Genomic DNA, 12409 nt, shown 5'->3' on the forward strand with positions numbered 1-12409 from the left:
GGCTCGAAGGGAGGGGGCGCGGGCACACGGTGGCCTCTTCCTCCCTCTCCTGCTCCCCGATGCCACCCTCTCCCTCTCTACTCTCTGCCTCCCTAGCGCCGCCTCCCCTCCCCTTCTCCCTCTTCGTCTGCCTTCGTCGCACAGAGGGAGCAGGAGGCGAGCGGGAGTTTGCGGCGTGCATGGAGGCAGTTTGCGACGTGGGCGGATGCGGGCTGGAGGTGGCCAGCCAGCCAACGCGTGTGGGGGCGCGCGGGAGGTGGCTATCCGGAGGCGGTGGGCGTGGAGGTGGCCGGGAGCCTATGGAGCCCACGGGGGCGGGCGGGAGGCGGCGGTGCTCGCGAAGGTGGCCTACAGCGCGTGGAGTTGGGCGGGAAGCGGCCGGCACGGAAGATCGAGGATGGAGGCGGGGCAGGAGACGGCCGGCGTGGAAGGCTTAGGATGGGAGGCGGCAGGCACGGCTCGGAGGAAGGGGTGCGCGGGTCGGTCTGGGCACACGGCAGCCTCTCCCTCTCTCTCTTGCTTCCCGCCGCCGCCCTCTCTCTCCCTCTACCTCTCTACTCTCTACCTCTCCGATGCCGCCTCCCCTCCCACTCTCCCTCTCTGCCTGCCTCAGTCGTCCTCCTCGCCGTCGCTCCTCCTGCTCTCTGCTACCGCCGGGCGCCTGAAGGGCGCCAAATGTTCTAGTACAATTAGTACAATAAGAGGGCAGTCTATTCTTGCGAGCTGCTGTATCCAGAATTAGCTGTTTAGCTGCCTTGATAATATGGCCAGGGCTGAAGAATAAATTCTATGACATTTTCGAGTTGTAATCACTATCACTAATAGCTCTTTTCGAACAATCTCAAGTTATTGTCACCGTTGCTAATTGCCCGTCTATTCAAGCAATCACGTGTATTTCGAGCTTCCTCTTTATCATTTGGTATATATATCATCAGATATGCCAGAAATACCGAGCACAGTGCGAATTTTATCAAATCAAATGTTTGCGAACATATCTGATGAGTTCTAGTTCGGGCATGAGGACAGGATGAATGTCAGCGTCAAACGAATTCCATTCACTTTATAAATTATATGTAATCTAAAACGGTTTTGTACCTAGCACACATAAGGTGCATTGAGCCTACATTGGATATCACTGAAAACATCTCCAGCAGATTATTTATCTCTCATATCCTATATATTTTATCTCTCCATTGCCAATACTATTTTTATATTTTCGGTAGTGAGAGGTACAACAAATTACTCAATGGATAAGGTGGAGGGAGCAATCTTCCTATATTTGAGCAAGAGGGAGGTGTATTTTGGTGATTACCAAAAACTTTTTGGTATTAGCGATGGAATTGGTAATCTGCTGGAGTACATCCCATTGCCAAAAGAACAATATTTTGGTATTCGAGAGAGATACAAGTAATCTGCTGGAGATGCCTCTAACCTAAGTTGGAATGTAACAAAACCAAAAGTAGATACATTATTGATTTCAATTATGATCAATCATCTTGAAGTTGGAGGCACTGATCTAAGAGCATTTTTTATTATGGTAACAATAGAAACTATACACCAATTGGACCACCCGTAACCTATTGGCACCATTCTTTGTCAACCACCATCTTTTCTCTTTATTGAGAGTTTGAGACTGACTATCCGCCTCCTCCATTGATTGGGTCTCATTGTTTACTGCCAAACCAATGTAGCATTGCCAAGCCATCATGTTGAATACCTTCGTGCTAGAACTGCCCATCTATCCCCTCTTTAGCAACGAGAAAAATTTATTGTGTATTCTTTGATTTTATTTACAAAGTATGTTGGATATACATTTACCAATAATTTTTTTAAACATATCTTTTGAGAGAATCATCTTAATACATTTGACAACTATTTCTAAACGGAGTAAAATTTGCCCAAATTTATCAAAATTTTTGTTTAGCTTGCCTGCCTGCCTGTGCAAGCTGGCGCCCAGCTCTTGAGCCTCCCTCCTTCCCTCTTCCCCGCGGGAAAAGCCAGCCATACAAAATCGCCCCGTTCCTCCTCCCTCCGCTCCGCTCCGCTCCAACCGCCGCGCCGCGCGCTCGCCTGCCCCCTCCGCCTCCCACGGCGCATTCGCTGACCCCCGCCAGCGCGCGGTCGCGGTCGCTGTCGCGATCGCGGTCGCGGTCGTGCTCCGACTTCGCGGTCTCCATGTCGTCGTTCTCGTCCTCGGCGCCCTCGCCGACGCCCTCGGAGCGGGAGGCGCCGCGGTCCCCGCCCCCGCCGGCGCCGCCGCTGGTGGGGGTGCTCATCGAGTCGCTCTCGTTCCGCAGCTGCGGGTTCGGCCGCGCCGCCGCGTCCGCGTTCGAGAAGGAAGACCTGCGGGCGCGGGCCGCGTTCCCGCGGCGGCTCCGGGCCGCCGTGCACGCCGCGATGCGCGCCAGGGACCCGGCCGCGGGGTCGTTCGCGCTCGAGGACCGCGACGACGACGGCTCGTGCCACCCGTGGTTCGACGCCGCTGCGCACGACAGCGCGCCCGAGTCGCCGCTCGTCGCCTTCGTCAACCCGCGCAGCGGCGGCCGCCTCGGCCCCGTCCTCAAGACCCGCCTCCAGGAGCTCATCGGCGAAGACCAGGTCAAATGGCCGCCCACTTGCCCTTCCCTCCCTCCCTCCCTCCCTCTCTCTCTCTCTCTCCATATTTGTAAGGCCGTTCGTGTCGCGTGCCGTTGCCTGTGACGTCATGAGATGGTCGGTGTCGCGGGCTACGTGGAGCTGCTGTCCCGCTGCGGCGAGGCGCGGGCGATCGCGCGGATCCAGGCGGCGCTGGTCACGTCGGGGCGGCTCCGGCGGAGCGCGGAGCTCCACGACGCGCTCATCCGGGCGCTCTCCCGCTCCGCGCGCCCGCACCTCGCGCGCCCGCTCTACGCGCACCTCCTCCGCGCGGGCCTCCTCCCCACCCCGCACACCCTCCCCTCCCTCCTCAAGTCGATCGCGCTGTCCCCGGCGGCCCCGGGCGCAGCGGTGCTGGCGCTCGCCGTGCACGCCCACGCCGTCAAGCTCGGACTGGAGCGGTTCCTCCTCGTGAGCAACGCGCTCATCCGCGTGCACGCCGGCCTCCTCGGCCGGCTCGACGATGGGCTTCTGCTTCTGCGGACAGCTGCTGCCGTGGACGCCGCCTCGTTCAACACCCTCATTACGGCCTACGCGAGGGCGGGTCGGGTGGCGGACGCCCGGAAGCTGTTCGACGAAATGCCTGCCAGGAATGCTGTGTCTTGGAGCGCTATGGTTAATGGGTATGTGCAGGCTGGGGATGGGATGGAGGCTCTGGAGATGTTTGCACGGATGCAAGCTGAAGGTGTTTGCCCGGATGACACGGTGCTTGTTGGGGTGCTAGCAGCATGTGCGCAGCACGGGGCGCTGGAGCAGGGTAAGTGGGTGCATGGTTACCTGAAGGCTAACGGCACTAGGATCACTCTGTTTTTGGGCACTGCTTTGGTTGATATGTATGCCAAATGTGGTGAGGTGCAGCTTGCAATGGACGTATTTGAGACAATGAAGGACAAGAATGTGCTGGCTTGGACTACTATGATAAAAGGCCTGGCAATCCATGGTCGAGGATCAGAGGCATTAGCGCTCTTCTTGCAGATGGAGAGCTCAGGTGTCAGGCCGGATGATATTGCTTTCATTGGCGCATTGTGTGCGTGCACACATGCGGGTTTGGTTGACAAGGGTCGGGAGCTTTTTGATTCCATGGTGATGAAATATGGCATTAAACCAAAGATTGAGCACTACGGATGCATGGTAGATCTTCTGGCACGAAACGGCTTGCTTGACGAGGCAAAAGAGATGATTCAGAAAATGCCCATGAAACCAGATGCCCTGATTTGGGGAGCTCTCATGGCTGGTTGTAGATTTCACAAGAATGTGGAGTTGGCTGAGTATGTTGTCAAGCATTGGATTTTGTTGGAACCTGACAAAAGTGGTGCCTATGTACTTTTAGCTAACATTTATGCTGCTTCAGGTAGGCATAATTCTGCGAGGAAAATTAGGCACCTAATGCGTGAAAAGGGAGTTGACAAGACACCTGGTTGTAGCACTGTGGAGATTAAAGGAATTATTCACCAATTCATTGTTGGAGATCTGTCTCATCCACACATAAAAGATATTTTGACAAAGTGGCATGAGATTGATAGTAGAATTAGGTTAGAGGAGGGTTACATCCCAGATAAGAAGGAAGTGTTGGTTGACATTGAAGAAGAGGAGAAGGAGGATGCTCTCCGCCGGCACAGTGAGAAGCTGGCAATTGCTTTTGCTTTGATTAGTACTAGTGACAACATGCCTATTCGGATAGTCAAGAACCTCAGAGTTTGCCATGATTGTCATCATGTCACCAAACTAATATCCAAAGTATATGGGAGAGAAATTATTGTTAGAGATCGAACACGCTTCCATTTGTTCAAAGATGGCAGTTGTTCTTGCAAGGACTATTGGTAACAGATAATAAAGTTTGCGCAGATATTGGTACCTGATTCATGAGTATTAGTTAGTCAAAAAACTTTTGTTCGTCAAGATTCTGAGTATCAGGGATTCCCAAGTGGAGGGAATGAGGTTAATTAAAGGAAAAATTCCTTGCTTCTACTAATCTACACCTGCTGTTATGCTGTCATCAAGATAATATCCATGGATTCAATTGTTCATACTTTACTTAGTGATATTTGAACCTTCAAATACAGTGATTAATCTGCATTGAACTCATGCTATATTCATTTGCGGAAACTAAGGATATTACCTTTTTAATCGATAATTACAAGTAAGGTACTAAGAGGTGTAAACCTTGTCTGTGGATTAAATGGAAATGCTACTGATCCTGTTATGGTAGTAGGACCGGGACCGGGATTCGAAGGTACAGGATAGAGGTTTGCTGCCCACGCGGTACTGTAGCGCGTGAACAGTGCTTGGATTAGTCGGTTTGTTAGGATAGAGATAAGTTAGATTCATACAGTTAGGATATTTGCTTAGGGATCAAGTTAGTCGTCTCTATAAAAGAGACACCCTTGCATCAGTTGACAACTGATCCAAGGGTGTCAGTTCTATCTACCATATCAGATCCATTGCCACCATTCGTACCCTACTATGGCACTTAGTAAGAGATGAGCTGTCCAACATGGGTAGAGATCAAATCTTTGTACAGGGAGATCTAGGTAAATGGAGGCAGTACATTTTGTGGAGACAGATAAAATAAAATTGAACTGGGTAGAGCAGTTCATTTTCTTGTGCTAAAGAAATTTAAATTGTTAGGTCTTGAAACTGATGCACATTCATGAATTTTCCTGATGTTTAATGCAAAATATTACCATAGCTATCTTAAGTGCGTTGAAGTTGGTTCAATTCAATAAATTTATAGGTAACATTACTATCCTGATGCATTATTTTATATAGCACTGCATATTACTATCCTTTGTAGGTAACATATTGAAACTTTGTCAGATCTGACCATGACAATCTAGATACCACTTAAATTTAAAAACTGCCACTTTTTGGTTACTGTCTTTGTTACAGGAAGTTGTCGAAACACTCATTTTGTACCTATGCTTAGATGAAGGGTGGGAACATTTCTCGTGATGCCATATCTTTAATATCTGGGGTTGCTCTGTACTGTTCATGAAACTTTGAGATGGTTTGGCACTAAATGCATTCTTACTATCCTCTAAAAAAATGCATTCTTACTAGCAACTGCTTTTTTAAATCCAGGTTTTTGATCTTACTATTGTGAAGCCTTCTGACTTTGTGGAATATGCTCTGGCTTGTTTGGAACAACTTGCTGAGTCTGGGGATCATAGCGCAAGGTTCGTTCGCGATAATTTGCGAGTCATGGTATGTACAAACCTTTGGTGGTTGTAGCTGCAAAGAACACAATATTATTGTGCATTCCTCCATGCCCCCAGTTGTTTAATGCATTTCAGGGAACTTCATGAGTTAAATTTTCTGATACTAGTTTGACCATAAATAATAGTATAAAGTATCTAGACAAAATCGTCAACAGGAAGTATGTTGTTTATGTTTCATATAACAGTAGAACCCTAGAGTAGTCTACAAAAAGTTCCTTCCATTCCCAAAAAAACATGGTTTCCTCCATGCCCTATTTAGAGTTTCATGAAATCTAGCCATGAGTTTTGTTTAGTTATTGTCCTTGCATTGTATTGCAAATGATGTTGTGGTCCCCAGCAATGATCTGCAGTTGAAAGTGCTTTTGGGTGTGTTTCATTTCATTTCATTTTCTATTGAGGCCTGTAGGCTGAAATGAAATCCCAATTCTTAATGTTAGCCAATATTCCTTGATATATAAGAGAACTGTACTTTTGAGAAATTTTGAACATGGACTCTGATTGATTGCCACTTCAGGGAAAAGGGGTTGTAACTTCTAGATACTTATTATAGTCCATCTTTCCTAGGTTGCAGGAGGTGACGGAACAGTAGGTTGGGTGTTGGGATGTTTAGGAGAACTATATGTTCAGAACAGGGGGCCTGTTCCTCCAGTTGCTGTCATACCACTTGGAACAGGAAACGATCTCTCCAGAAGCTTTGGTTGGGTAAAAGGATCTCTTTTATCACTATACAGTCTTATAAAATTAATTACGATAGGGTTTTCATCACATAACAGTTATTTTCAGGGTGCTTCATTTTCTTTCTCATGGAAAGCATCTGCTAAACGATCTCTCTACAAGGCTATTTTTGGCTCGGTTTCTTGTTTAGACAGGTGATACTTGTTCAGTGCATTCTATTGCAATTTAATGTTAAAATTTATCTGTACCTTTTTTTTAATATTGACATATCTTGTTTTGCACTGATTGAGTTTGATCTTGATATCACTGTAAGGAGGAATTTCCTTACAATTTACTCTCTCTGTTTTGAAATAGATCTTTTTTTCCCTCGAACACGCAAGTGAGATGCGTATCATTATATTAAAGAAGAAGCAAGAAGTAGAACCCCGAGTACACCACACCCACCACAAATATATTGCCAAAATAGATCTTTCATGCCTCTGCATGATATTCTCCAATACACTCCTTATCCATTATCTTTTTTAGTATATGTTGTTTAAAATGTAAAAACTCTAATGAAATGACACACAGCTCTCCTGTGTGTTCGAGATTTTTTTTAAACAGTCACATGGAATAGTTTTGATGATAAATATACTAATTTAATTTCCATCTGAAAAATCTAATATCTGAGCTATATTTATTTGGCAATGAAGAGAGTTCCAATTACAACATATATAAATTGACATGGCTTCCAGCTCTAAGCTTACAGCTATACAACTCTATACCACAGTGCAATCAAATGGTGCAAACTCCACCAAGTCAACCATTTGTTAAGCTCAATAGAAGTATATGCATGCAGATCCTATTGACGTATTAGGTTTTTCTAAACCCATACTATCAGGACCTAGGGCTGTGAAGCTGTTGACTTTAGGTGGTGTTATTACTTTGGTGGTGGGTGGGTCACGGTTCAGTGATTAAATCGACAGACCATGATTGCTATCCCAAGAGTTTTTATGCCCATGTTTCCAGAGGGATTTTTGTAATAGAAAGATGGCAAATTCTCCCCCCTACCAATTGTGTAGCTTCTCATTTCGCTTGCTCCTTGATGTTTGTTCTCACTGGTATTCTTGGCGAGTTATTTATTCTTGCACCAACTATAGCTGCACAATTCAACTTTACGACCAAGTTCCTTAATCAGTAGGTAAGATCCATATGCCAGATTGTACCACTTCGAATGGCTCATATTATGTTGGCATTCTGCAGTTGGCATGTTGTTGTTTCCATGCCTGAAGATGGAGAAGAAGAAAAGGAAGAATTGGACCTCCCTCATTCACTTAGGCGTCTTGGACAGTGTACATTTTATGATGTAATGCATCTAGACTATTCCCTTGGGTTGTCACGGCCCTGTCACTAATAGTGATAGAACTTTATCTTTCCTGCAGGATGGCACTGCTAAGGGAGAATTGCCTGAAACAGTGTCTTGCTTTGATGGTGTGTTCTATAATTACTTCAGCATAGGTATTTTCCCTTTTCACCCTGTAATTATTCAAGAACATACTTGTTAGGGTCTCCTTAATTTTTGGATCATCGTTTTTCTTAAAATTCATGGGTACAGTCATTATTATATTATAGGTCAAATAATCGTTGTTCTGTTTGATCCTTTCTGAACCTTCTCAAAAAAGGAAAAAACTCGACCGGTGTGGGAGGAACCGCCCCCACGGGATTACCATTAAGAAGGGATCGTATGTCCCCGGTCAAGAAAACCCCCTGAACCCTGGCTCATGCCCATATAGGCCAGACCGAACTTGGGCCGGCATCCCCGTTACCCAGGCCGGCGCATGCACTGTAGCCTGGGCCGGCAACGCACCACAGCCACAAGCCAGCGAGCACCGGGGGTGGGGGGGGGGGGGTTTGGGTGCAATACCAGGGTTCGAATCCTGGTCGGTGGGCATGACATCAACCTACCTCACCACTGAGCTATCACTCAGTTTGCTTTCTGAACCTTCTCATGTTGGGTCGTATCAAGTCGAAGGATTTCAAGATCCTTTCCTTTGCTAGTTCAGCTAAGAAATAAATAATCCACAGATCACTTCTTCCTATTTTTTTTCTAGTTTATATTTTTATATCAACAGGAAACCCTCTGTTGTGCTTTCTTAGTTTTGGTTTACTAATAAAGGATGGTCATAACACATTCTCAATACTACCTTGGAGACATGGAATAATCTTTCGAGAGTTACTTTCCTGTTGCTCCATTAATTCATGTCCGACATCAGAGAAAATGATATATAAGACATTAGGACTTAATATATACATGCTGGGACTCTGTTAATTGTTACCTATTGCCATATGTTGTCATTACGAATCTGAGGGCAGGTCTTTACAATACTCTTCCTTTGTAATGTAGGAATGGATGCTCAAGTGGCTTATGGATTTCACCAATTACGTGATGAGAAGCCATTTCTTGCAAGTGGACCTTTATCCAATAAGGTAAGTAACTTGTGGATTCTCTTTCCTCAACTTATGTTAACCCATCAGCTCATCACCTTAAACCCTAATGTTGATCATTCTAGTTTTCCATGTAACTTATAAATCCTTTTAGATGAAGGAAGACTTTTCAATTCATGCTTGTAATGTTAACTTAAGAATGGATTAGCATGTACAGGAAATCTGCGTTCAATATAGTGCAAGTTTAATTGGTTAACTAACAATGATGTCACCATTTTTAAGAAAGAGGAAACCAATTTGAATAAGATATGTTCTGTTCATTGTAATGTATAGTTTTTCTCTGGGTGACCCAAAAGGCAATATATGAATTCGAATCACCTTTTCTTCAATATGTTAACATTCCATTAATTATCTGCAAAGCAAAGGAAAGATATGGATTTTTCATGTAGTATATTTAGTAATATGTTTATAGGCCCAACTAGTTTATGATTTTTTCTCATTCAAGCCGTTCCTCTTACCTCTCTCATATAAATACCCTGTAACAATAATGGGTAAGGAGTACAGTTGATCTCTTTTCTTCTATATATAACTTAATTAGCAATGAACCCAAACTTGGAGCTTAACAAGTACAGATTTTCTAATTGAAGCAGTGATAATTTAAGAATTTTTGGTTTTGCTGCATGATTGGAAGCATGCCTTATCCATTTGAGGATAGTTTTTCAGTTTGTTGTTGGCCATGGTACAAATAAGAAAGAAAAAGAATAACATCAACTCAATAACAGCATAAGAAAGAAAAATAATAGCATGCTCCAGTTGCATTGAAATAGAAACAAAATTAGGCTCTTGTGTGACTAATGTGATGTTTGCCATGTGGCTTATATTTTTAGACACTCTTAGAGTAGGCATTTCTAACTAAATTACTGATTGGCTGATTTTGTGACAGTTAATTTACGCAGGATATACCTGCAAGCAAGGGTGGTTCTTTACACAGTGTATTAGTGACCCTGAATTAAGGTACGATACCTTTTTTAATAAATGTATATTACCTTTTTACAGATCCCTACATGTGTGGTAATTCCACTGATCAATCAAGAACTCTAGTATTTTCATTTTCTTTACTTGTTCAAAAATTTATTATAAAAATGTGTCCACTTTTAATCTTCAACTGTGGCCTAAGTTCAAATATCAACAATGGTCACTTTTAAAACAGTTCTGACAGGTAATGGTTAGTGTTTTAGATTGTCTCAGAGCTACAGGTTTATATTTGGACTCATATTATTTTCTTTTTAATGATATGATACATAGCTCTCCTGCGTATTTGAGAAAAAAAATTGGACCCCCAGTTGAAGATTGGATTTTTTCCCTTTTTCTGATAGATAAATGAGTTTCCTCCATATTTTGGCGTGCAATACAATTTTTACCAATTTTGCTGAAAGCATCCTTGCACAAGTTTGCACAGAGTTCCAGTAATCAGATACTATTTCAGTTACTGACAAATAACAGAATAGAGATTGCTGAGTACTATTTCAGTTACTGACAAATAACAGAATAGAGATTGCTGAGTCTTTAGTTTAGATATCCAGTAACATCGGCTGTCAGTTTTTTTTTTCTTCTGAATTCTAACTATACATTTGTTAGTTTTTAAGGCTTTCCGCAGATCCAAAATATTCTTCACTAGGGTAGACTACTTGCTTTTACACTTTCTAATTAAGGAAAATATTTTGGTTATCTGAAGTTAATCATCAGCAACACTGATTTATCAAACCCAGTTAGCAGAGGCTGTATGGGATCTCTTATCTTGTTCTTTCTAAAATATGTCAGGGGATTGAGAAACATTATCTGTTTATCAATCAAGAGGATGGACAGCTCTGAGTGGGAGAGCATTTCTGTACCATCGAGGCAAGCTGACAATTCCTTGCTATTTTGGGATAGCTAGGGACCATGCTTTCCACATATAGGAAATGAAATTAGTTTCATTTGTGAATCTGTGATGCAGCGTGAGGGCTATTGTTGCATTAAACCTTCACAACTATGCAAGTGGAAGGAACCCATGGGGAAATTTGAAGCCTGAATATTTGGAGAAGGTATGTTGAGTAAATTAATGTGATCATTCATCATGTAATTTGCACTAACACTGTCTTCTGATGCATTCATTTATGCCAAAAGAGAGGCTTTGTTGAAGCTCATTCAGACGATGGTCTTCTTGAAATATTTGGACTGAAGCAAGGGTGGCATGCTTCCCTCGTGATGGTTGAACTTATATCTGCAAAGCACATAGCTCAGGTACTTCCTGCACAAGTTGTTTTGAGTCATTACTGAAGATGATTTATTATCTATTGGCATAACTCTTCAATGCCTTTTTGTGAATCTCATTTTAAAGGGGTGATTTTCCACTTTATACAGAGTTTTATGTTTCACTAAAACTGTTAATACAAAATTGTGAATAACAAGGCGTACTTCACTGGGAGTACAGTTCAGTTTAGTAAGACTGAAAGGAGATCACAACAGAGTTATTTTGTGGCTTGTGAGCAAATAGCACTAACGAAAAATCTCTATAAACTAGAAGGTTGAAAGAGTATTACTAGTTCCACTTTTAGAAGCGACCTGTATAAATTTGGTGCTACTATTACCGTTTCAGGCAGCAGCAATCCGGATAGAGATCAAGGGTGGCCAATGGCGGGACGCATTCATGCAAATGGACGGGGAGCCGTGGAAGCAACCACTTAGCTCTGAGTATTCCACATTTGTTGATATAAAGAAGGTGCCTTACCCCTCACTGATAATCAATGGTGGTGACCGTTAGCTGGAGGCCATCTTTAGTGCCGTGGCCTAGCTTGAGCTGCCAAGAAAATGTTTTTGGCTAGCAGCTTGGATCTAGATGAAACTCCAGGCACAATCTTGAGCACGGTTACCTGAAATCGTAACTGTATATTGAGTTGAGCATGTATGTGGAAAACAAACTGAAATAGTGTCTCTGCTACGCTTTGATCGCAATTCTGGCTGAAATACATGGCAACTGTTGGATATATATTGGCTAATCTGAGGACGATGTCATTGACCATATTGGGTGCTATCAGATGCAAAGAGAGGTGTCATTCAAGTTGTAACCCTTCCTTTTCCGGCGTACAAGGAAACCTTACAGACTACCCTGGAATTCTGTTTTCCCAACTGTTGAGCATCTGTACATTTGAATTGCTTCAATAATTGTCCCGCCCATTACATTCATTGACGTGTCCTAAACTTTTTGAAAGATCTTTCTGTCCGATAGCTACTAGTAGAGTTAGCAGCAGACACCATATCCTGGATGACAGATAATACATGAGTTTGGTCCAGAACTGCAAGTGCACACAACAAGCATATGGAGCTAGAATATATCACAAAATTCAACACATGACAATGCTGACAATAGTACCCACATTTGTCTCCATTGATCGAGATGACATCATAATTACAACAGT

At 43.7% G+C, this 12409-nt stretch overlaps 1 protein-coding gene across 2 annotated transcripts; it reads left to right on the forward strand.

The window, feature by feature from the left end:
- The first annotated feature begins 1998 nt into the window (after nucleotides 1-1998).
- Nucleotides 1999-12012, forward strand: LOC112897937 (diacylglycerol kinase 4-like). 2 transcript variants are annotated; one of them, XM_025966342.1, is made up of 12 exons: nucleotides 1999-2598; nucleotides 5716-5838; nucleotides 6417-6554; nucleotides 6636-6721; nucleotides 7770-7872; nucleotides 7949-8024; nucleotides 8911-8993; nucleotides 9895-9965; nucleotides 10773-10850; nucleotides 10948-11035; nucleotides 11118-11234; nucleotides 11590-12012. In XM_025966342.1, the coding sequence occupies exons 1-12, from the start codon at nucleotides 2176-2178 to the stop codon at nucleotides 11752-11754; spliced, it is 1551 nt and encodes a 516-aa protein (XP_025822127.1). In that variant the 5' UTR covers nucleotides 1999-2175; the 3' UTR covers nucleotides 11755-12012. The 2 variants fall into 2 exon arrangements, 1 of the variants encoding a protein (XP_025822127.1); XR_003229787.1 differs by lacking the exons at nucleotides 1999-2598; nucleotides 6417-6554; nucleotides 6636-6721; ... (6 more) ...; nucleotides 11118-11234; nucleotides 11590-12012 and adding an exon at nucleotides 2608-4572 and having other exon boundaries at nucleotides 5716-5840.
- Nucleotides 12013-12409: the final 397 nt, after the last annotated feature.

This window comes from Panicum hallii, chromosome 6 (genome assembly GCF_002211085.1).
Source record: "Panicum hallii strain FIL2 chromosome 6, PHallii_v3.1, whole genome shotgun sequence".
NCBI classification, from domain to species: domain Eukaryota; kingdom Viridiplantae; phylum Streptophyta; class Magnoliopsida; order Poales; family Poaceae; genus Panicum; species Panicum hallii.